The 26,209-nt window shown below is 38.1% G+C and overlaps 1 protein-coding gene across 3 annotated transcripts in view; it reads right to left on the bottom strand.

Moving 5' to 3' along the window:
• Positions 1 to 468: 468 nt before the first annotated feature.
• The window catches only part of BRCA1 (BRCA1 DNA repair associated), a 90,168-nt gene continuing 64,427 nt past the window's right edge, over positions 469 to 26,209 (bottom strand). Inside the window, exons 15-22 of one of the 3 annotated variants that reach the window (XM_058182896.1) lie at positions 24,181 to 24,258; positions 22,386 to 22,426; positions 20,558 to 20,641; positions 19,173 to 19,227; positions 17,263 to 17,336; positions 16,065 to 16,125; positions 13,619 to 13,722; positions 7,016 to 11,100 (exon numbers count right to left, since the gene is read on the bottom strand). In XM_058182896.1, the coding sequence (XP_058038879.1) occupies positions 11,077 to 11,100; positions 13,619 to 13,722; positions 16,065 to 16,125; positions 17,263 to 17,336; positions 19,173 to 19,227; positions 20,558 to 20,641; positions 22,386 to 22,426; positions 24,181 to 24,258 (521 nt within the window). In that variant the 3' untranslated portion in view covers positions 7,016 to 11,076. Of the gene's footprint in view, positions 2,499 to 7,013; positions 11,101 to 13,618; positions 13,723 to 16,064; positions 16,126 to 17,262; positions 17,337 to 19,172; positions 19,228 to 20,557; positions 20,642 to 22,385; positions 22,427 to 24,180; positions 24,259 to 26,209 lie in introns of those variants that run through there. The other 2 variants (XM_058182898.1, XM_058182899.1) reach the window with 2 other exon arrangements.

A 26,209-nucleotide genomic window follows, 5' to 3' on the forward strand; every position in this document is an offset into this window, starting at 1 on the left:
AAGTGGATCGGTTATATTCAAAATAAGTATCAGATTAAAAAATACCAATTAGTTTTTGAGTGAAGTTAGGATTTGCTATGTATTAGAGTTTAAGAAAGAAGGGAATTGATAGTGTGATGGTGTGAAATGGATTATGCTTTATGTTATATTTTAGATTATGTTTGTTAGTTACTATACCCTGTATTCTGTTCTGGGAAGTCTCGGGGGGGGGGGAAATGGGGGGGAAGGGGAAGATTATAAATTGATTGATTGCCATTGTACAGGAATAATGGTAGAATTAAACAAGTTGGAATGGTGTAATGTCGGGCTGCTCGGTAACCACTCCGAAGGAAAGGGTAAGGAAAGAGGAGTAAAGAAGGAAGCAAGTAGGTAGGCAGGTAGATAGGTAGGAAAGAAGGGAGGGGGAAGGAAGGATAGGAGGAGAAGAAGGAGGGGAAGATAGAGGGTTAGATAGGATGGAAGTGAGAAGTGAGAAGGAGGAGGGGAAGTAGGAAAGTGAGGAGGAGGATGGTGGGGAAAGTAGAAGAAGGATGAGAAGGGTAGAAAGAATTAAGGAAGGGAGTGGCGACCGAGCAGGCCCGATTGAGCATAATTTAAGTATAGGATCAATTGTTGGATAAGTGATTGTACTGTACACTGGTCAAATTGTGGGAATTATTATGGAAAATAAAAAACTTTTTAATATATAAAAAAAAGAATCATAAGATACAACACTTAATGTTGGTCATAGTCAATATAAATCATACCAGCAACAAGGTTACAGTCATACATCATAAATGGGAGGAGATGAGTGATAGGAACGATGAGAAAATTAATAGTAATGCAGACTTAGTAACCAGTTTGACAGTGTTGAGGGAATTATTTGTTTAGCAGAGTGATGGTGTTCAGGAAAAAATGTTCTTGTATCTAGTTGTGCAGTGCTCTATAGAGTTGTTTTGAGGGTAGAAGTTGAAACAGTTTATGTCCAGGATGCAAGGGGTCTGTAAATATTTTCACAGCCCTCTTTTTGACTCATGCAGTATACAGGTCCTCAATGAAGGCAGGTTGGTAGTAATTGTTTTTTCTGCAATTCTAATTATCCTCTGAAGTCTGTGTCTGTCTTGTTAGGTTGCAGATCCAAACCAAGCAGTTATAGAGGTGCAGATGACAGACTCAATAATTCCTCTGTAGAACTGAATCAGCAGCTCCTTGGGCAGTTTGAGCTTACTGAGTTGGCGCAGAAAGGACATTCTTTGTTGTGCTTTTTTGATGATGGGTGTCCATTTTAGGTCATGAGATATGGTAGAACCTAGAAATTTGAAGGTCTCTACTGTTGTTACTGTGTTGTCTAGTACTGTAAGAGGTGGTAGTATGGGAGAGTTTCTCCTAAAGTCCACCACCATTTCTGTGGTTTTGAGTGTGTTCAGTTCCAGATTGTTCTGGTTGCATCACAAAGCTAGTTGTTCAATCTCCTGTCTGTATGCAGATTCATCATTGTCTTGAATGAGACCAATCACTGTTGTGTCATCTGAGAACTTCAGTAGTTTAACAGATGGATCATTTGAGATGCAGTCATTGATCTATAGAGAGAAGTGGAGAGAGCACACAACCCAGGGGGGCTCCTGTGCTAATTGTACAGGTATCTGATGTGGTTCTGCTTAGCTTCACCTGCTGCTTCCTGTCGGTTATGAAGCTTATGATTCACTTACAAGTGTGTTCAGGTACCTCTAGCTGGTTTAGCTTAGTTAGAAGAATGTCTGGAATGATGGTGTTGAATGCTGAACTAAAGTCTACAAAGAAGACCCTTGCATAGGTCTTTGGATATTCAAGATGTTGTTTGATGTAGTGCAGACTCATATTAACAGCATCATCTGTTGATCTACTTGCTCGGTATGCAAATTGCAAGGGGTCTAATAGCGGATCCATAATGGTTTTCAAGTGAGACAGCATTAGCCTTTCAAAGGGTTGCATAACTACAGATGTTAGAGCAACTGGTCTGTAGTTGTTCAGTTCCTTGATGGTGGGTTTCTTCGGCACTGGGATGATAGTAGAGCATTTGAAGCAAGAAGGAACATAGCACATCTCTAGCGATTTATTGAAGAATTGGGTGAAGATATTGGCCATTTGGGCAGCACAGACTTTTAAGCAAGAAGGAGTTATCTTGTCTGGGCCTGGAGCTTTTCCTGGCTTTTGTCTGTGAAATAGGTCTTGCACTTCTTTTTCTGTGATCACTAAGGGTTGTGAACCCAATGGGATGGGGTCAGTTATAGGAGGTTTGGCTGTTGTTGGTGTGTCTGAGATGAGGTCAGTTGTAGGTTTGGCTGTTGTTGGTGTGTCTGAGATGAGGTCAGTTGTAGGAGGTTAGGCTGTTGTTGGTGTGTCTGAGATGTGGGTTGTGGAGATAGGTGGCTGTAGTTTCCTTTCAAAATCAGGGTTTCAGGGCATAACCAGCAGCTGGAAGCAGCAGCTGTGCAGGATTTTAGCCAGGGTTGCCTCTCAGCTCTGCCTGAAGATAGGGACTGAAGATAGGGACTGATCATTTATAAAATGATGTGTTTTTGTTGTCGCTGATTTGAATACGGCAGATTTGTCTATTCAGTTACCAAATTTAGAGGCACTTTGGATAACTGTACCTCTAAGCTCCCTTCCATGCATGAAAGTTAATTCTAAGAAAGTAAACATTTCCTTTTGCTCTGTGCATATGAAACATAGCAATTTGTAAGGGACTGGTCATAAGGCCAGAGGTACAGAAACATTTTTCTCATGCTGCTCTGTATTTCTGCGTCTTAAATGGGTGCATGATAAAGCCAGCTGAGCATTATTGTGGCTATGCTACAGATTTAAAAATTGTGAGGTTACAGAAGATTATCTCACCACCACCACTCCCAGAACAAGAGTTAACTGCCACAACTGTTCGAGTGGATTTAATTCAGTCAAGCTCAGCCCAGCTCTTCTGCAGTTGTTGGGACTAAGCTCACATGCACGCAGCCCCTCCCACCCCAGTACAGCAGATTATGTTGCCAAGCAAAGTGTGACGTACTGTAGAACAAGCACAGCCAAGAGGGCCTTGCCTACAACAGCTGCCTGCATTGCGCTATTTTCCAGCTCTCTCTGCTGCAAGTCAAAGGTTTCCCTAGGAAGGGTACATTTATATAGCATGCTGGGTTCATGAACAGCTGTGGCCGAGAGCACAGGAAAACACATGCAGCATCTGCTTATAGGCACCCATTGATTTCATTGTGAGCTATTGCTTGTTTCTCCCCAGCATCCCACAGAACATTTTGTACAATCATTTTGGAGCACTGTATGCTTCAGAGAGGTTGGGTACAGAATTTAATCTTAAGCAGAGTCTTTTGGAGTAATATGACTGGATTGATATCTGATCTCTCTATTCCTGTGTGACTGCTCAGTAGGATGGCTTACACTTGCTCAGAAGAGGAGGCACAAAATGTGCAGACTCCCTTTGAGGTGCAAAACCTACATTTTCAAAAATTTGATTTGTATACCAGGTTAGGACTTGATGGCGACTGTGAGAAATAAATAAACTGTAGATCATTCCAATTGGAATGGAATACAGCCTCATGTTAGCTTTTGTTTCATTCTTCAGACCTTAGGTGTAAAAAAAAAAAGTGTTTCTCTGCAATTTCTGCTATTGACAGATCTTGGGAAAAAGTATCTGTGATTTTTTTTATTTATGCAACTGAAATGTCACTCTGACTTTGCTTTAGAAAAGCTTTGAGCAATTTGCCTCTAATAATAATTTATGTTTTAATAAATATACCCACAAAGTACAGAGCTGGTTTACTGCACCAGTAGAATATGAAGAGAAATAGAATGGTTGCCGTGAACCTGACAACCACAGACATGACCATAACCTCATCCCATGGTTTCATGAGACTATGGGTAGCACACCACATTGTATCTCCCATACAAATACAGTAAATTCTTGATCACTACTTCATAAGAATGCAAATATTTCAGGAGACCACTGTCAATGGGATCAAACACAATTTAAATATCGAAGAAAATTAAAAGGACCGTTCTCCCACATAGATTCTCCATCAGGCTGATCAGATGTATTCTAGGCTAAGCTCTGACTTTTAATATATCCCAATAACCAGTCTCAATCAAGAGTTTCTAGGCACAACAAGAACCATGCATATAGCACAATGCCAAAATTGATATTTTCAATGCAAGGTATATGTGCTGTCTATGTAGAACCTTAGAACTTATTTTTTTGGTATCTGATGAAAAGGCAAAGGTAGAAAGATTATTGGAAGTTCTGAGTTGGCCTTGGTTAATGATTTTATAGGGCTATACTTTCCATTCCAGAAAATCTTTATCTTGTCATTTCCAATTGATAGCCTTTCTCTCCTATGATCCAAACTATTGCAACTGTCTTTGCTTCAGGATCTTTTGCATTTGGCAAAGAAATATATCATGTTTTATATTCAGCAAACAAAGAATAGGGTGGGGAAGTGAAAAATTGGTATACTAGTGAAGTTAAAGAAGCTCATTGATATGCTACCAACCTTTTACAAGTGTAAAAGGAACTTCTCCCTAGCAGCTCAGGTTATTATGACTTTTTCAAGAAAACAGCTTCTTAAAATAACATCAGAAACTACAAGGTGAAGTCTTAGGTTTACTATATCTCTACGGCTGGTGGTGATACTGGTGTGGTCTGCCTATTTAGTCCTGTTTCAAAAGTCCTGTTTGTTTCCTATGCCATTCAAGACCCAGATGCTATCCTCTCCTACTACCTACCAGGAGTTATTCTAGTAATTCAATCTCATAGAATTTGCGTTAAAGATCCAAAAATATTTTGGTTTTATGCAAGCGGGGAGTGAGGAGTCAAAACTGCTCAAGTTCCTATTTGTAGTTGGAATAGCAAGGGGCCAAATTAAATCTTAAAATCTTAAATACACCTTTTGATCAGAAGATATTTCTGCATTTAGTAATGTTAGCAGAAATTATAATTGCCAAGAAATCATAATATTACAAAGTAGATGGAGACATCTACAAAGTAGATGGAGACATTTGGGCAGGGCAAAAAAATTGAAAAAGTAGAAGAGCTTTAAAACAATTATTTTAAATCTTCCAATTTGTATGAATTTCTACTTCAAAATGGCAAGAAATCAGCATTCAGTAAGATAGTGGCGAGAAGAAAATTGAAGGAATGCGTAGAAGTCTGTATTTCAGTTTTTCCTGCAGTCATAGAAAATGGTTACTTCCATCAAATCCTAAGAAAATACTCCACCAAGAGGGTAACTGTAACTTAAATTCAAAAGTGATTGCATGCCAAAGAACAAATCTGCATATCAGAGAAAGAAATTTCAGCATGATAAAATTCCATGGTCTGTCTACATTAAAAATTCTATATATTTTTTCAGTTTATTATTGTATCTTATAATGATAGCGAAATTGACATTTGCAAATTTCCCTCCTCTTAAACTGTGGGGATTCTCCACTCTTTTCTTTCTATTACAATAAAGCTTTTGAAGTTTGGACAAATTGGCTCATTTCTCATATTAAACATGAAACACAGGTGTTTAACTTGGAATTTCAATGTAAGTTGCCAAATCTCTTACATTGGCTTGCTTATGAATCTCTTGAAAGCACCTCACCAAACTTTGCATTTAGGACTGTGGCAGCATCCCACTGTTATGAATCACCAGGCTTGTAAGAAGCACAGTAAACACAGAAGGCAGATGTAAAATCATAAGTTGCAGTCATGCAATTTTCCCCTAGTGCCCACAACTGAATTGTTGGTCCCAACTGTGTTTGCTAAACAAGGGCTACTGAACGTAAACTCAAGAGTATGGGTTATGAACATGCCATATGAAAATGTAGTTAAAATAGTTCTGATTGCCATTTATCATACCAAGAAAAAATAAATACAATTGTTGGTGTTTTATGTAACAGACTAATTTATGAGGAACTTGCATTTTAAGTTTTACAGAATCTGCATGATGAAGAGTTCTTTGTAAACTGAATCTGAAGAACTTTCAAACATGCAAAGCAAGTTTCACTATAAGAACCAACTTTTATTTGGGACAACAGAGTAGCAAAACAAGGCTAAATATATAATGATGTAAATAAAGCTATGAAGCTGAGCTACTCAAAAGCACCACACCTTCCTAAGTATTTGCCTAATCTTGTTCCACCTGCACTGAATAGAATCTCGATATACCTGTAGCCTTTTGGGCACTTTAGCTCACTCCATTCCTCACACATGCTGCCAAAATAGGCTTGCTCCCCTAGTTGTTACACATAAGTGGAATGTAGCTATTCAATTAATTGGTTCCAATATTAATTTTATACGAGCTATATAATGATAGTAACTGTGTCCAAAGAAGACTTAATCAAAATTGCATATGTATGTATTATAGTACAAAATAAATAAGAAACATAGATGTTCCCAACATCCAAGAAAAAAATTATATTTCTATATATTTATAGTCCCTTATCAGAAAAAAATATATATCTGAAACAGAATTGTATTTTTCATATATCCCATATTTTGTAAAAATCTGCACAGCAAATTATAGCATCATTTTTAGTAGCTTATGACTGATTTCAGGGGTTCCAGGAATAGCAGTTCTATATTGGTCCACAGGTTTTTATCTTCTATTCCATTCTTATTACTAGAACTTGCCAGGTAGATTTTTCCCATTATTTGTTCACATCATTGAACAATCAGATGTTTGTTGACCCTCTGGACTCATCTATACCCATCCAAATAAAATGTACAATATTTTCAAAGAAGTTAACCTGCAAATTAGGTTCTACTATAGGATAATCCCTGCTAGTAAGATAATTCAGATACTCAGTAGTAACTGTCCCTGCATTCCACTGCTTAATTTTTCAGATGAAATAAGCTACTGTGTAATATTTTAGTCAGTGCACAAAAGAGGTAGTATTTTAATGTTATTTATTATTTCTACAAATACATTTTCCTAAAAATCAACAAAGCAAATATACACCAAACTCAAACAACAAAACCATAAACAAAGCCAATTTAAAAATAGAATAGTTCTAATTGTTAACACTAGAAAAATACTAAAAATAAGAATCATGTTGGTACTGCAAAAGACCAAATGTACTGTTCTTAAATAATATCCTTTCCCCCCTGAATTTTCAAGCAGGTGATTTCAAAACTCTGGCCAACCCCAGCCTAAAACTGTTTTCTAACACAATCTGTAGCACTAGAGCCTGAATCCAGTTTTAAGAACAGACTCATTAAAATCAGCAAGACAAAAGACTGTAAATTAAGCCTCAAGAAATCTTTGACATCAATAGATAATAATATTATTATTATTAAAGTGGTTTAATTTTTATAGAATTTACTATTTAAAAAGCTTGACTATAACTGATTAGCAATCCTGTATTTCAGTGTTCTACGAATCTAGCCTTTAAAGCAGGGGTATCAAACTCACAACCCACGGGTCGGATGTGTCATGTGCCAGCCACATCCACCCTTGGTTTAGCAAAGGGAGAAAACATCCTGATATGTCAGGTGACGACGTGAGGTGAGTTTGACACCCCTGCTTTAAACTAAATTGATTTCCAATATTCTACCCAATTTAATCTAATCAAGAACAGCCATTTATATTTCTCTATTTAGAAAGCAACTCTTAGAGTAAATTCTTACATTAAGTCTTAAGAATATTTGCAATTTCTTAAGCAGACTTCTAAACCATTAGGCTTCAAGGCTTTCGCTTAATGAAGCTATTGGTTCTACCTATACATATTCAAATGACTTTTCTATTCTTCAAGAGTTGAGATGGATGTTATTGTATAAACTGTCTTGCAGAATTTAGGAACTGGTAGTTCAAATACACGAGTTTATCATTCAATTTACTTATTATTTATTTATTTATTTATTCCTACACTGTCCATTTCACCTAAATGACTATACGATTTACAACAATTTCTATATGTTTTGGCTATTTCTAGCATTCTGGGATCAAAGTATTTGAAATAAAAGTAACTATTGACTTAGACATTCCTACATTATTTCCTACTCTGTATAATTGATGTATGACGATAGACTAAAATTTGATTTGTACAAATATAATTTCTTATTATTACTGTTCTATTTAAAAATGTTGCACAATGGTAATTATTTTGATTGGAAATAATTTCAATTGATGTTAAAAGAGAGAACTCTTCAGTTATGGATCTTTTATGGTTCCAGCAGATTATTCTGGAATGGAAGACTAAACTCTAGTTTATTAACTTACCTGAATGACTTGAAAAAATATGTAAATAATAACAGGAACTAGTTATTTTAGCATTATAATACTTTATTTTCAACAGTGTCTACTTTGGATAGAAACTGCCTGTTAAAATATAGCAGAGCAAGCAAATCCTCTCTATATCAGTTGATATTGTACTGTTTAACACTCTTAGAAAATACTTTCTTAAATCCAATTTGTCTCGTCTTCACGGGCTTGAAACTAATTCTAAATAAACTGAATCTTTCCTTTCACAATTCTACTGTAAGATAGTTAAAGAGCCTTTCTGATAATTCCAGCTTCCAATATAACTCTCCTTTCGCTAAGCTAATTTAAGTCACTAAAAAATGTGCCTGTCAAGTAATAGAGAGACACTGGTTGGGCTACGCCTAGAATATGATAATAGGCTCAAGAGAAAAGAAAACTGGTAAAGGAGAAAGTTTAAGACTGGTAGATTATTTGACTGAGAGTTTCTTTCACGAATGAAAGCAAATATATGTGCCCCAGGATATTGCAGTCACTGGACCAGAGGTTTAGAGTCTTCTGAACTTTCAGACTCATGCTGGAGCCCATACCAGAATGTGTCTGATGTCATATTCTGGTGAGAGAAAAGTTCCCTGAGGTTGGGTTCCAGTATGAATCTGAAAGCTTGGAAGAGTAAATCTTTGCACCCCGTGACTGATCCACATTGGATCCTGCAGGTGTTTTATTTTTCTTTTGCAGAGGATCAGAAACTACGAACTATTAGCACAGAGGGGAAAACGCTATATAATAGAGAAAAGGATGCAAACAACAGCTGTCAAGCTATCTTATAAGTTATGAGCAAGTTTAATATATCTCAGAATTTGGAGGTTTTGACAGACCCAATAGAACAGAAAATACTTTCTCCACTTTCTATGATTATTGGTTATTCCTTTGCTTATGGCTTATGGTAAAAGAAAAAAAACACCAAGACTGAATACATCAAATGCATAGTAGAAAAATGGATCTGTGCTGGAAATTCCTGCATCCAAGAACAGGGACAGGAAACTAGAGAAAAATTCTCATATTAAAGAGCAAGAGAAACAGTTGCCTATTTCAGAACAGAACAGAATAACAGTAGGAAGGGGCCTTGAAGGTCTTCTAATCCAACCCCCTGCTCAAACTGGTAAAAACCAATATGACTGCATGGTAGGAAAGTCCTAAATTACAAGTTACTATTTATTGATTATTATTATCTTTATATTCATTACCCCCTCTTATTTGTATTATGATTATTAATCTGTTGCTGTGCATATATACTGGGAACTTCTGTATCAAAACCAAATTCTTTCTATGTCTAATCACATTTGGCCAAATAATCCAATCCAATCCAATCCAATCCAATCCAATCCTGTTTAAATGTCATGCAAAAATGTTTTGTTCTCCTTCATCATCTTGATTGCAGCTACCTTTCCAATAGCTATGCATCTGTTCAGCTTCCAAATGGAAAGATAACTCAGAGCAGTGACTATGGGGGCATGTTGCCAATTTCCTCATATTATCTAGGCAATGTTTTGAAATCTTCCAGAAGACAGATAACAGAAGCCCAGGTGAACGCTGAAGATAAGAAACCTGACAGTCAAAAGGCAAAGCTGAATTGACAGTTTAAAAGTGTTGTTGCATAAACTCCTGGCAATAGATGGGGCATTTTTGATATAATCAAGCTATGGATTATGCTGCTGGCTAGTGAACATTCATTAGCCAGTTATTCATTATGAAGGCATGTAACATGCACTGATGCATCTAGTTCTCATGCCAATAGAACAAGCAGAGAAATCTATCAATGAAAGTGCTATTTTACATTTTTAAAAAGGCCACCTTATCGTATCTTTCTGCCTTAATAAAAGACTTTATGAATAATTGTCCTTGCAATATATATTAGTCTAGGAATGTCAATAGAGTGAAAAATAGCTATTAAGGGAATTTAAATATAGGGATTTAAACTGAGGAAGCCTGTGGGGAAAAGTGAACTGAATGAAACATTTTAAGAAATTTAAATCAGATTTTTCATAGCATTAGTTTTACATATTCCCAATAAGGTGCTCAAACTCCACATACATACAGTACACTCAATTTTTCTGAATCCTAGGTTTGTAAAGGCTTTTGCCTGACTAATTCATTTTGCTGAATTTACTTCCAGAAAACTTTACTTCATCTGATTAGTTAATTTAGAATTAGTATACACAAAAGCATGATAATTTTAAAACAACATTGTTTTAAACTATGCTTTCACGTGCAGTAACTTGCAAGAGGCACTCCTTGTGTGTCATATTAATAAATTGCCTCAAGATAGTTTTAATCTCTTCTTGAGCAGTGACTAGGACATGGAAGAGAAGAGCACGTTCAATCAACACCACCTGCATCTCAACGAGAAGTAAAAACTAGACCCTGAACTTGAGCTTAGCACATATGGAAACAGAAACTGCAAAGCAATCAGTCCTCTGAGAAAAACATACAACTACAAATAAAATATGCACAAATCTGATTGAGAAAACTTTTTATTTGATAATTTTTCGCGGTGGTAGTCTTCTGCCTCTTATTGTTAGTCTTTAATGTGGACTACATATTATTTCAACTATTACTTTTTAACTATAACTGAATTGTACAAAAGCTATGCTGATTTTGTACATCACTTGGAAGCACATGACATGACAAGCAATAGATAAATTAAAGAAAATAAATGAGTAAATAAATTAGAGATTGCTCCTGGACTTGAAACCTCATGGAAGAGACCACGATCCATCAGGCTAGATACTTCTCCAGTTCCCAAAACTTGCTTATTAGTGTAGGTGAGAAACCCTTTGAAAGCTGTAATCCCATTTGGGCTACAAGAGCTTTATTACTCAGACATGGAAGATGGTTCCTGCGAACAGAGGGAGATAAAAGGGTAAAAGACCAATCATTTGGAGTTAGGACCCTTGGCAATCATTCCTCTGATGAGCAGCACTGACCTTCTTGCTTCTCCTGAAGTTCAGACATTTATTAGCTGGCTGCATCTGCCTACATACTTTACTACCCTTTTCACTGACTCTTATTTGCATCGTCACACTCTGCCTCCCATGTTGCTTACAGTATTTAGTGCCTCAAAGCAACACAATGCATATTACTTATTGTTATAAGCAGTTGCATTAAACACTGAATTATTTTAAAAATCTGTTGTTAAATTAATCTTTGATAACTTGTAGTAAAAAAAAGAAAGTCATATTAGCACGTGTCTTTAAATATTGCAGCTATATAAATTATATAGAAGTAGTCCTTGACTTACAACTGTTCATTCAGGGACTGTATTGAAATTAACAAAGGAACTTATGGCTACTACACTCACGTGAACAAAATTCAGGCACTTGGCAATCTGCCTGCTCTTTATGACAGACTCCAGGGATTTTGCAGTGCCTCCATGTCTATCTTCTCCAACTCCCACTCTGCTCAGTTCTCATAAGCCTTAGGCCTGCTTCCCACCTCACCTGGCCCCACACCTCTTCCCTACCCCCATCATTTACCTTTTCTGTAAATCCCCTTTGGGAAGTAGCCATTCCATCAGTGGCCTTTCTACATAGAGTCCATGAGGCACAGTTGCCAAAATGGGTACCATTTGGGGAATTGTGACTGCTCTGAAATGGCTGCTACTGAGCAGCAGTACATGGTATCTGTATTGAATAGGAAGGCTCAGGGACAGTTTGGCCTGTTCTCCTTCCCAAATGCAACCACTGGAGAGATATAGTTCCGGGACAGTACCACACGGCCTTTGTATAGAAAAGCTACACAGCTGAACAGCTGCATCTTTCAAAGGAGATTTACAAAAAAAGTAAGTCGCCAAGCCATGAAGCCAGGTTGGGAGGAGGGTGTGTATCCCAGTGGGATGGAAAGTAGGCCCAAGCCCTGTGGGAATCCAGCAGGTTGGGAAACAGAGCATAGGATGCCACAAAGAACAGAGGGAGGCCCTGGAAGGCCACATGTGAAGTGGGAAAGTCCTACAGAGTGGGTATGGGCCTGCACCAGACTTCCCAGGACTTCCCCCACCCCTGGGGAACCCAGTGCTCTGTTTAACAAATGCAACTTTGAGAGGAAGATTGAGATCACTAAGCCAGTGATCATGTGGGCAGCTCATTTAACAATCCTTACAACCTGTGATCATAATGGGCAGGCTCCATTACAGTCATAATTTGGGAGCTATCTATATATAAGGGTGAGGCTTATAATAAAATACTCTGACTTTCTTAATCAAAGGAAATATCCTTTGATTAAGGATTATTATAGCTAATGAAATAAAAACATAGCCAAACAAAACATGTGCAAAGCGTCAGTGGTTCCTTGGGCTTAGATTCAGGGACTCAGATAAGCATCTTTGCTTTCAGAAAACAAATTATATCAATTAACAGAAAATTTGCCACATCCAGAGAAAATCTCAATCTCTCTCTCCTCCCTCCCCCTCCCCTCAATAAACAGAATGTTATATTTGTGTTCAAGAAATGAACATAAAATTTAAACATGTGCACACATGGGCAGGGAGTAAAATATGCTTGTGAGATAACCCAAAATATGCTTGTGAAATTACTATTGGAAGAAATGAGAAACCAGTGAGGGAGTCCTTGCTGAGAACAATAATATTATCTGCCTTCTCTGCACCTATCCACTTAATTTTCTGAAATGGGAAGATGAATGAAAGAGGATAATGACTGTCTCCCCTTTTAGCATATACCATCTGCTGTCTGCTGCTGAGATTGTTCCCGTTTCAGTTTCTTTATTGTATTAAAAAAAAAGTCTGTACAATTTTAAGGCCAACTGCACTCACTATAGTGATTGTGGTACTGATCAAGTCAAGTTTGCTTTTAACTCCCTAGACAGATAATGAATTTCTAACAGATTACATTTCTGATTCATTTATTATCAAACACAAACATCTGATTCCACACATGCCTCTTATTTGCCCTATGATCCTTTGCAGTGGTCTCTTGGGCCATCCCCAATGTGGTTGATTCTAGTTAGTATGCTATGCCAATGATCCCACATAACTGCCTCTTTGAACACTCTCTCATGAAGCAAGCAGACAAACTGCTGCTATCCAGATAATTGAAGCTCTTTGTTCTATCTAACACTTGCAAATGATTACATTTTGAAGACATTATGAAGTAAGAAAAAAACATCTTTGCAAACAAGACAACAATGGATTGTAAAATAATCTGCATGAACATAAAGAACACATTATTTTGTTATCCACTGCAATAATTGTGTTGAAAATTGACATTTATCAATCTAATTCTACCTTTAGTGAAAGGCAGGGCATTTTAGGCCAACAGAAATATTTATAATATCACATTCTTTGTAAAGAAAATTACTCCAAAAACATTCAGGTATAATTCTAAGAGCTAATTCCATCATACCTGTGCAACGATGTAGTCACTGAATGGCTGGCACTGATAGTAGGCAACACTGTCCAGCACCCACTCACGTGAAACTACAGCAATGCTGCATTGCAGCGGGAGCTCTGCAAAATACCAGACAGGCAGTCAGGCATTTGATGCCTATATCTTCTTCTTCAGAGTTCTTTTTTTAAGCCACTTTGATGAACAACATTTCAAATGCCTTAACCTGAGCATGGAAAATCCTAAGGTTTACAACAACCATCCTTTTACAAGATAATGCGTATAGGTAAGAGAGAAGCTTTTTATTCATGCAACTCAATTGCATTCTCTGATTTTCCAAGAGCAGATATGGAAAACTGAAAGACAACAAACTCTCACTTGTATTACTGTTTGGAGAAACTTCTAAACCAGGGGTCTCAAACTTGATTTCATTGAGGGCCGCATCAGAGTTGTCTTTGACCTTGGGAGCCAGGGTGGGCATGGCCAGCTCGACGTCACTCTGGTTGGGAGCGCCTGTGGTGGCCCAAGCACTCTGCCAATGAAAATGGGCTCCTGAGGTCTGTTTTTGGTTGCAATGGATTCCTGGAACCCTCTGCAAGCGAAAACAGAGCTTTGAAGCGCCGCCTGAAGCACTCCTGAGCTCTGTTTTCATTAGCACAGGCTCTGTTTGCTGTTTCCAGGGCAGTCCTATGGGCCGGAACTAAGCACTCTGCGGGCTGGATCCGGCCCCTGGGCCTTGAGTTTGACAAGCCTGTTCTGAACAGTTCAGGTAGAGGCAGGCATTTCAAAGTTTCTTGTTCTGTATCTTTCTCCCTGTAAGAGACGTAAATCGTATATTTCAAATATTCTGGAGAACCGGAGAACTAACAGAAGACTGGAAAAGATCTGATGTGGTTCTATCTTTAAGAAAGGAAAAAACAGATCAGCATGACATCAAGACCTGAGAAGATCCTGGAAAAGACAATCAATCAGCAGATTTGCAAACAACTAAAAGCAAGCAAAGTAGCCAACATGGGTCTGACAAAAACGGATCATGTCAAACAAATCTTATTTCATTTTTTGACAAAGTGGACTAAATTAGTGGACCAGCAAAATGCACTGGGCATAGTATACTTGGACTTCAGTAAGGCATTTGAAAAAGTTGATCACAATCTTCTTCTTGGTAGAATAGAAAAATGTGGAATAGACTGCATCGTCACCTGATGGATTTGTAACTGGCTGACAAACTGCACTCCACTTGTAGTTCTTATTAGAACTATATCTACATGGAAGGAAGTAAGCAGTATTAGACCCAATACTTTTCAATATCTTCATAAAGAATTTAGATGATGGAATAGAGGAACTCATTAAATTTGCAAATGAACCCAAGCTGGCAGGAATAGCCAATATACTAGAAGATAGGCTCAAGATCCAGATGGATCTCAATAAACTAGTTCATTAAACCCTATCCAACAAAATGAAATATAACAGAGAAAAGCAAGGTTTTACACTTAAGCAAGAAAAATTGAAAGTACAAGTACAGACTAGATGAAACCTGGTTTTAACACTAGTAACTGGAAAAGGGATTTTGAAGTCCCAGTGGACAACCATCTAAATATGAGCCAACAGTATGCGGCAGCAGTCAAAAAAGCCAATGCAATCCTAGGTTGCATTAACAGAGAGATAGAATCAAGATCATGTGAAGTACTAGTACCGGTTTATAAAGTCTTGATAAGACTGCACTTCAAATATTGCATCCAATTGTCATCCCAATACAAAAAATATGTTGAAATTTTGGAAAGAGTTCAGAGAAGAGCAACAAAATTATTAGGCGCCTAAAAGCTAAAACATACGAAGAACAATTGCAGGAACTGGTATACCTAGTCTAATGCAAAGAAGGACAAGTATATAGGACAAGAATGATAGTAATATTTCAATACTTGAAGATAGTAATCTTCCAATACTTGAAGTTGCCACAAGGAAGAGGGGGCAATTTATTTACCAAAGCACCAGTAAGCAGGACAAGAAACAACGAATGGAAACTAAACAAGGACAGAAACAGCCTAAAATTACAAAAAAAAATCCCTAATATGAGAACAATTAACCAATGGAACAAATTGCCTTTGTTCCATTGTTCCATTGTAAGTACCCCATTCATCACTGGAGGTTTTTAAGAAGAGACTGGACAGCCACTTATTGGAAATAGCATAGGTCTCCTGCGAGAACAGGGGATTGGACTAGATGACCTCCAAGGTCCCTTCCAACTTTGCTACTGTTGAAGAACAGTAATGTCTTTTACCAATTTCTTAGGGAAAGAGAAGTTGGGTGGTAATGACAGTCATGCCTGACGATTAAAGCCAACCATACTTCTTATTCTGTCACATGTTTATCTGCTGTAGTATTTTATTATACTAAGTAAGAAGTCAGTCAGACATTTTGTAAAGCCTTTATGACTGGGGAGACACAAGGAGCATTATCATCTCACCTTGGCAGGTGCTTTCTTCTGTCCATGCATCAGGCTGAACAACTATCACAGCAGTGGAATCCTAAATGATTGCAGGATAAAAGACAAAAAAGAAAAGGAAAGTGGCATATAGGATCAATGCATCTTTCCTATTTATAATTTGTACTGCTAAGGCATACTATTCTTCAGCTTGCTATAATACTGCAATCAGATGGGGAGTCACAGAAGAAATAACCATTTCACAAGGAAACAATTACTCTATGTGACAAAATAAAAGTTAAAGGAGATACATGATATTCATGGGAAAGCCATGACAGAATATAAAGGTTACACACTGTAGTTTAAAAGATGCCCTACACTGATATGTTACCACTCATTCGCAAATATATTTTCTCTTAAAAAGAAATGAGTACTGTATAAGTCTTCTAAGTGGGTGACATATTGCAATCCCACAGAACTGCATGCATCTATGTTTATTTACCCAATGACTTGGGTGAAGGATTTCTAGTAGCAATACAGGGAAAGATACGCCATTGATCTGATTTTATATCTAAGCAGAACCAGCTAATTTTACCAAAATCTTGAAAGAATAAAGGGAAGGTGGGAAATGCTGATTGTTGGTATCTTTCTTTCTCAAACTGGCCTATATAGTTATTTATTTATTTATTTATTTATTTATTATTTAAATTTGTATACCGCCCTTCTCCCGAAGGACTCAGGGCGGTTCACAGCCAGGTAAAAAATGAATACATTGTAGATACAATTAAAATACTAATTAAAAACTTATTTGAATTGGCCACAATTAAAATTAAAGATAAAACCCATTAAAAACCCATTAACTTAAGAAAACTAACCCAGTCCAGCGCAGATAAATAAGTAAGTTTTGAGCTCGCGGCGAAAGGTTCGGAGGTCCGGAAGTTGACGAAGTCCTGGGGGGAGTTCATTCCAGAGGGCGGGAGCCCCCACAGAGAAGGCCCTTCCCCTGGGTGTCGCCAGACGACACTGTCGCGCCGATGGCACCCTGAGGAGTCCCTCTCTGTGAGAGCGCACGGGTCGGTGAGAGGTATTCGGTAGCAGCAGGCGGTCCCGTAAGTAACCCGGCCCTATGCCATGGAGCGCTTTAAAGACGTTCACCAACACCTTGAAGCGCACCCGGAAGGCCACAGGTAGCCAGTGCAGCCTGCGCAGGATAGGTGTCACCTATAGTTATCAGGCTTACCGTTGCATGTGTAAATAAGTGAGGTTGCTTCACAACGGTGGCGCCACAGAATTGTACAATACATTCCAGTTGTTCTGAGAAATTCCCAAAAGATAAACAAAATGCATTACATATAATGGCAAAGTATTTTATCCCCCATAAGATGTTAAGCCCAAATTGATGACTACTGACATTACAATCAAATCTGTTTCAGGTTCTTCAACTGCATATTCTATACTAGCTGGATACCCATGCTCTGCTATGAAACTATGTGACTGGGCTTGATAAATCGATACTTACAGCTTGAAAATTAATGAGTAGTTATGACTGGCGTCTCCTCTCCCCTTCTGTCCCTCAGACTTGCCCCACAGAGGCCTCTCCTATCTTATCCCCTTCTTTCCCTCAGGCTGGCCCTAATGATCCTCTCCTCTCTCCTTCTCTCCCTCAGGCTTGCCCAACAGAGGCCTCTCCTATCTTATCCCTTTTTCCCTCAGGCTGGCCCTAATGATCCTCTTCTCTCCCCTTGTCTCCTTCAGACTTGCTCCACAGAGGCCCCTCCCATCTTATTCCCTTCTCTCCCTCAGGCTGGCCCCACAGAGGCCTCTCCTCTTCTCTCTCTTTCAGGCGGGGAGTAGAATGTTTAAACTCCCAGCCCACAGGCCAGATGAGTCATGTGCTGGCCACGCCCAAGTGGTAGTTGGAATAGAGTTCTTTTCAGATGGGGAGGGGGAGTAGAACATCTAACTCCTTAGCATCAGAGCGTGTTAATAACAATATAAGAAACCCTAATGAACTGATGGTCATTTTGAAAAATCTTTCTTAGCGAGCACCTAGAAGCCAAGAGGAACATACGTGCCAAATTTCAAATTTGTAGGCTTTATGGTTCTGGAGATTTTGTGATGATGTATGAGTGGTATTTTGCTTATATATATATAGCTTTCTGAACCCTGTAAAAATGGACCTTAGTACTGGTCACAAAATTTAATCACCAAATGCAAACTTGTACAGGTTCCTCAATTTATGACCATAATTGGGATTAGAATCTCAATTTTTCAACAAAACAATTGTTAAGCAAGCCATTAAGTGGCTGCTTTGCACAATGATTGCTATTCCAACACTATCAGTTATGGTCATTAAGAAGCTTGTGGATTCTTAAGTGGACAGAGCTCCAACTAAGTGGAACAGAGTGCCTCCGAGGAGTGGGCAACTTTCCAATTGCGTTTCTGAGAAAGCCAGCAGGAGATTTTGGATCATAGTGGGGACATGTTGCAACAGTTGGAAATCCTTTACAGGCTATAAACCACCCTTCCCAAGATTGTTGCTAAATAATATTATTAAGATGATATATTGAATTTTATTTCAGTCTTTCAAGATATTAGCTATCCTATATTTTGTGCCATTTGCAAATTTTCTAAGCGTTCCCTCTTCCTGATACTAAGTTATTTAATTTTAAGAAAAAAAGATGAAGAGATAGCATTTAATCAGGACAGCATACAATCTTGCAACTTGCATTTTAAGAACTATTCATCAAGTAAGCCAATAAAGATAAGGAGACAGATATTCAAACCACATTACAATTTGAGAAAGAATACAGATAAAACTATCTACACACCCAGAATGATCGTCTCTGTTAATGACAATCAGGAGCAGAATGAATTATGCAAAAATGGGCAAACGTATGTAGATTAATCTAGCTAAAAATTCAAGATTCAGAAATGTCTCTACAGCAAGACATAAATCTTGCCTTACTAAAGGATAAATATCACTGAGTGAGCAAAGAATATTACGCTATTAAAGCTAGTTAGCTTTTTCTCAAAAAGTTGGATCGTTTTTTGACAGAACTCAATTATTTTCACAACCAAAACGGGGAATAAACAGACTTTAGTCAGGTTCATTCCCTCAACTTACTTCAAGAATCCCAATCCCCTTACCTGGGAGCATGCCAGTGAATGGCCCATAGCAGCAAATCTCAAATCTTTGGAAAAGCTGGGAAGGAAAGGAAAACAAATATGTAAGCATGGTATAGAATTAAACTCAAATAATGTGATTTAAGTTACCAGCTAGGTTGGAATGTGTTCAACTCATATGATTTGAACACAGTAAAAACTACATTCAGGAATATCATTCATTGACAACGGAACAGGTGAGCTGCAGAAGACTGACAATGAGACATTTCAGTGAGACTGGAGAAAGATCTGATATGAGGTTTCTGAACAGTTTAGATTGTTAAGCAGAAGAAAATTCAATTCATTGTCTTTTCTTTTTTAAAAAGTGGTTAGGTACTGAGTACAGAAATGGCTGAGAAATAAGAAATTTGGGAAATAAAATTCTTAAAGGCAGAGAAAATCATAGGGAAGAAAAGATAATCAAGTACTATACACAAATATACTCTATCTTCCACCTGAAAGAAAAAAATTAAGCCAATGAAACTGGGAAAGAAGCGGAAATAACTACTGGCTAATGTTATCCACTTTTACTATAGCTAATGTCTGTTGCCTTGGCTTCATCAATTTCACCTTTCTACCAAGCTTCTACCTAGCTTGGAAGAGACTTTCCTACTGAGAGGAAAGGCAAGAGAAAATCTGGAAATATCTTTTGGGACTATTAAAATGGGGAAAAGAAAGGACCAACTTAAATTGGTCTCTCCCCTCTTTCCCACCTACATACTATCCAGCATTCACCTCTATGCAGGAACAGAGACAAGACTCCAAATCCTTGGATTCCAAGAACAGAGGACTAAATAATAAAAACAAAATAGCAGGATGCAAGCACTACTGCTTCTGCGACATTACTTGCACTAACTCCCAGCGATGATTCCTCATTATAATCTGCCTCCCTCTTTTTTTTTGGGGGGGGGGATTAGTTACGTTCATCTTGAATTGTAACTTTCCCTTTCCTTATAATTTCTGAATGTATTATCAATGCTCAGAAAATAAGTCACTTTTTAAAGAGGAAATCATACCATCTCCATCCTCATTTGGGACAATATTATTCCACTTAAACAAATCTGAAAAACTTCAAGATAGGCTGAGACATGCTAGTAGCTGTAAGCATTGCTGCAAAAATTATTCAGGCAGACTGTGTTATCCAGATAGATAACACATATTGTCCGAATTTTATATCCCATATAACTGCATTCTATGTTTCTCCTAAGGATCATCATGACCCGTGGAAAAATGAAAGTCCTTCTCAGGATTCTACTTTGTGAAAGCAACCCTTTTCTCAACCTTCTTCACTTCCTGTAATGACAAAGAAGAGGGGCACACTTTGAGGACAACTTTTTTCTTTTGTGAGGTACCACTTACGATTGCCATACCTTTCCACCAGGTGATTCTCTTGCTCTTTTAGGTCCGTGATGGTTTCTCCCATTGACTATATCTCCTCTCACTTCATAATCTTCCTGAAAACAAAACAAATAGAATCATATGCCAACGAATTCCTGGCTGAGCCATATCTTATAACTGAAGCAGAAAAAGAATTATGGCACATAGAAATCAAATATCCAAACTGAAGCAGTCGAAAGAATGTATGAGTACAGCAATACAATTCTTATCCTACATTTTATTGTATTAAAAAAAGGAGATTTAAATTATATTTAAGTGGAAACCACTATATAATTAAGCAAATCCCCTTTAGCACTTCAGTAATAATACACTAATATGATCAATAATAGGACGGTAGTTGAACATACAGGTTAGTTATATACTGAGGATCAAAATTATAGCATAAAAGCTTTTGGAAAAAATCTATCCATCGTCTAATTGCTGGCCTCTCCTCTTTTCAACTTCCTCCTTCAACATAAGAGGCAGCTCAAGCAGGACTGAAGCAGAATTTTTCTGAAGCTTAGAGTCTGCTCTAGTTGAGTGGGGAAATGAAAAAAATAAAGTGCAGGAGACCAAGATATACATTTTAAAAAATAATAATCTTGTTTCTCCAACATACAATGAAATCCAGGAAGGGACTGAAAAATAATTCAGTTATTCTAGCTGTCATTCAGAAAAAGAATCAGAGATAGATGCCATCATAGATAACGAGTTATAATTTCTTCCTCTGCTAACATTGGTAAATAAGACCCAGCAGATCCTTAATCTCTGCCATCAATCTATATTACCTTCAAGTTATTTGCCAAATCAGGAACCTCAAACAACCAAACACGCAGAGCAATGCCTAACTATCAGTGCTTCTCCATAACTCAGTAAAGGAGAAGAAATTCTCTCAGCAATCTTAATCTCTTTGGCTCCTTGCAAGATTAAGGGTCCTAGTTAGTCCAGGAAGATACAGGCCCCAGTCTGTATAGCATCCCAGCAATTATCCCTGCTAAATATCACTATCTTCTTTCATCCAACAAAATTTGGTAAGACATTCAAATTGTCCAAAGTTTGTTTGTCACTTTGGGAAACAGAACATTTATTGTGTTATATTTCTACATTTTTGAATGTATGCTACGCCTTTCAGTGGCTTGATTCCATTTTAGCATGTCACAGGCAAAATGTCAGATGCAGTGCCTGAAGAAAGAAAAAAAGAAGCTCCAGTTGAAGTTAGGAAATTGTTTTTTCCAATCCTTAAAGAACGGCCTCCCCTGTTGTTACTTGCTCCTCTCCTCTCAAGAGGCAATTTATAGACATACTAAGGATTTCTCTATTTTTCATGTCTATTCTCTTCTTGGTCATTAGAATCTACTAAGTATTCAATTAATCAATCAATTTTGTTTACAGCCCAAAGGCCCAAAAGCAGGTTACAAGTAAACTTAGTACTGGATAAAACAAGTAAACAATTTAGTAAATATTACATAATACTTTAAGCAAATCATTGGTTCATTATTGATAGCTTTAATTTTATAGCCAGTTAACCGTGCCATTGTGGATTTTCATCTGCAAGTAAAATTTTTTTACATAGTCAGAAATATTTTTTCTTGGTTTAGATATTTAAAATATGCCAGATACTTTGCAGTTGAAGATTTATAAGATTTACATACACTAAATTACTATCACAATATTATAGTGAGAATTGTATAAGACTAAGCATTAAAGCATTTAAAAAAAGATATGCTAATTTCTCCCACCTTCCTCATTTAAGGATTCTGCAAGCATTATACATTGGTTAAAAAAACAAAACCTATCCCTTCCCATAAACACCAGACCTACCTCTTTAAGAACTCTTCCTGCTTCGAATGAATGTATAATCCCTAGACCAGTTGAAGCAGAAATTATTATTATTATTATTATTATTATGATTATGATTATTATTTAAAATAGCACCTGTTATCATCTGTAACATTTATTTTAAAAATACAACAGAAAACTGCATGGAGGGTTGCAAAAGAGTAAGTCTATATTTACATAATAGTGCCTGCCACCAGCATTACTATACACCGCTAGAAACATCACTTCCTTATCCCATACAGATTTTAAAATTAATTCTCTACAAGAATTCCAGTGCTGAAATAGTTTGTGGTTAATTTTTGGAGATAATGCCAGTTCCTTTAAGAGCAACTGTAGGCAAAACAATGTATCACAATGTCACAAGAAAAAAAATACATGCTTGGCAATAAGAAACAATCAAATTAAATTATATGAAATAAGAAGGACACTTAAATGTTTGGTATTCTTTTCTTCTCTTGTCCCAGGGGTGGGATTCAGCCGGTTCGGATCAGTTCAGGTGAATCAAATGCTAATTTTACACCTGGTTCGCTGAACCGGTAGTTGCAAGGACTGGCTGGCCCGGCCCTGCGGAGTCTCCACGCAGCCTGTTTCAGATGCCAGATAAATGCAGGGGGTCTCAGACGGTGAAAAACAGGGCTCCCAGAAGTTCTGGAAACACACCAGGTTCTGGCCTGTGGAGGGCCTCCAGAGCTTGGGGAAGGCCATTTTCACCCTCCCGGAAGGCTCGAGAAAAGCCTCTGGAGCCTGGGGAGGGTGAAAAATGGGCCTCCCCGAAGTTCTAGAAACAGGCCCATTTCCGGCCTTTGGAGGGCTTCCGGAGGCTTGAGGAAAGGGCGAAGGAGCTTGGGAAGGGTGAAAATGGCCCCCCTCCCTGTGGTGCAGGAGGCTGAGTAGGCCATGCCCACCCAGCAACCGGGTAGAGAACTGGTTGCTAAAATTTTTGAATCCCAGCCGTATTTTCAAATAATATTTTGCTCCCATATTTTCAATAATAATTTCCCACATTTTTAAATCATATTCCAGGAAATTCTTGGAGGAGAATGGTATAAGAAATATGAAAATGAAACAAATATAAAAATATATCTACTTTTATTAGTATGACCCTAGATAAAATGAGAAAATATAGTATCAGAGTATCAGAACAATTAATTTTAGTTTAGCTTAGCTAAAAGGATTTGAAAGATCTAATGTATGCAAACTAAATTCAGACCACAGCATTAGTTTCCTCTAACAATTCCAGAGATCATTTGCCCACAATTCATACATGATCTTGAAAGCTCATGCAAGATTCTGTATATTTGTGTGTTTCACTCTGTCATGCAAAGAATGGTAGTAGCATATACTCTGAATATCTACAAGCATTTTATCTGGTTTTGCTCAAGAAACAGTCTTAAACTATCCTTGGTATCAGTCAACCTAGAAATTGTGAATGTCTTTCTTTCTACTCAGTGTTTGATATTTACTAACGATAAACATTTTCTTTTGGCTAATTGACACTCCATGGATTTATGGAACTGTCCAATATTGTATTTCTGCCTTTATTTTCCTATATTGTTTATATTGTTTTATTGGATAAATTTTGATGAAATTTGCCTAGCTAAAGGCAAAATGTCAGATATAATTGCACAGCTAACTTACAATAATTTATTGTATGTTAATGATATGAACTGTTTATTAATAAGAATCTATGCCTGAACACTAAACTGAAATACACAGAGTACCAGAAAGGAAGTCCTTTTTTAAAATTGATTTTTAAAAATTGCATATTCACACTTACACTGGTAGCTCAATACCCATTTTTTTGCAGCAACACCTATAAAGTATTTCAGGGTTCTCTCACAGGCCAGACTGTCATCTGAAGATTAAAGAGAGAGAGAAAAACCAGTGTTCAATATTAAACAAATTGACCACTGACTATTTTTAAAATATTTCCTTTATAGCAGGTCTTCACACAATGTCAGAAACTGCTTTCAAAAATATGTCCAGTTTCAAAAGCAGCTTGTTGAGTTATAGAGACTAGAGCCGTGATGGTGAACCTATGGCATGCATGCTAGAAGTGGCATGCAGAGCTATCTCTCTGCGCACACGGAGCTGTGCTCTTCTGGGTTCCAGTGTGCTGGCCAGCTGGTCTTCATGCACGTGGGAGCGCCAAAAACAAAAAGAGCAGTCGCCCGGTATGCATTTGCGCGCTGGAAAACCTCGTCTTCCAGTTTCTGGCACGCATGCATGCACAAAGACCAACTGGCCAATGCGGATGGACGAGCCGGAACCCACAAGGGGAGCAAGAGTAAGGGGAGCAGAGCTGGCAGCCAGGACAGGAAGGCTGGGGCTTTCCTCCCTCCCTGCCTGGGTGGGCTTTTCGTGGCCCCAGCCTCCAGCCCATGGCACTGGAGTGCCCAGCCAGCTCAGGCACACAGAGGCAGGGTTTGCTGGCTGGGCAACCAGCCATCCTGCCTGCTGCTGCAATGGGGCAGAGGCAGTTCTTGTACTGCTGCTCCTGGCCGGGATGCTGGAGCAGGAAAAGCAGGAGCCACTGCTGTCAGGGAGGTGAGATGCCCCAGGAGGGCTAGAGGAGAGCGCAGTATTGAGATGCTGTTGAGGGGTAAGAGGTGTGCCAGCCAGGAAGCAACCAGGAAGGAGAGGGGAGGGGCTGCGTTGGATTCTTCTTGGTGGCGGGCTGGGGGGATACTTCATCCCAGCCAGAGTTGGGGCAAAACTCTCCTGCCTGCTGGCCCCACAACCCCAAGTCCTGGGAACGCCGCCGCCCCATACTGCCAAGGCCGGGAAGGAGCTCCAGCTTTCCAGCGGAGGGAGGCAGCCCAACTTTCTCTCCCTGTCTGGGGCTTTTCTGCTTTCCTGGTTTCTGGCCTGCACACGCGCTCTGTCCCTTGGTGACAAAAAGGATTATATGCACTCCCATTTCGGCATTCGGTGCCGAAAAGGTTACCCGTCACTGAACTAGAACTTTACTGATTTATTTTAAATGATTACATACCTCCTTTTAAAATGATATTTTTCATAGCCTGGCCAAAATAACAGTTTGAAACAATATAAAATGAAAGATTACAAATTGTGTCTTAAAGTGCAGGCTACAAAAAAAGCTCAGCTTCCTTTATATAAATGGAAGGAATGGAGTCTTTTTAATGGTAGATAAAAGAATATAAGAACTGTATTATAGTCACCGATAGCAATAGTACAGAGGCAGGTAAGCAGTCCTTCAAACAAAGATCAGTGGCTTTTTTGATGCCTCCCAAGTTTGCAAAATTGCTGAAAAGCAGCCACAGATTACAGATTGTCCAAATGAAGTAAGAGAAAAGCAACTGAAATCTTACAAGATTTCTATGTTAGCATTTGATCTTATTAGCTCTTGGAGCAAAATTACAAAAATCATGGGAGTTAGTAAACCTATCAGGTGCAATTGTTTTAAAAGTTTTTTTTTCATTTTTAACACTTTTATCTTTCATATAATAACTTTAGAAGCTGAAAAAAATAGGTACAGTTTGCAATCACACTTCTGGCATTCAAAAGAGGGAAAGAAATAAACTAGGAATTCTGGTTCATCCACTACCATACTTTTTCTCACTTCAATATTTATTAGATTGTAAACCCCAGAATTCCCAACCTATACAGGAGCTATAGGAATATTTGAGGAAAACATAAAGTTTGCCAAAACTGCACAATCTCTCAGTTGAAATACACCCAATTTAAATACCATATTAACTCAAAGAAAGCTGACACAGTATCCTAAATAATAAGGCGCATATATTTGTTTACCAGGATAATTTATTTGTTTTTGAACTTTCTTT

Source organism: Ahaetulla prasina, chromosome 4 (genome assembly GCF_028640845.1).
Source record: "Ahaetulla prasina isolate Xishuangbanna chromosome 4, ASM2864084v1, whole genome shotgun sequence".
Classification (NCBI taxonomy): domain Eukaryota; kingdom Metazoa; phylum Chordata; class Lepidosauria; order Squamata; family Colubridae; genus Ahaetulla; species Ahaetulla prasina.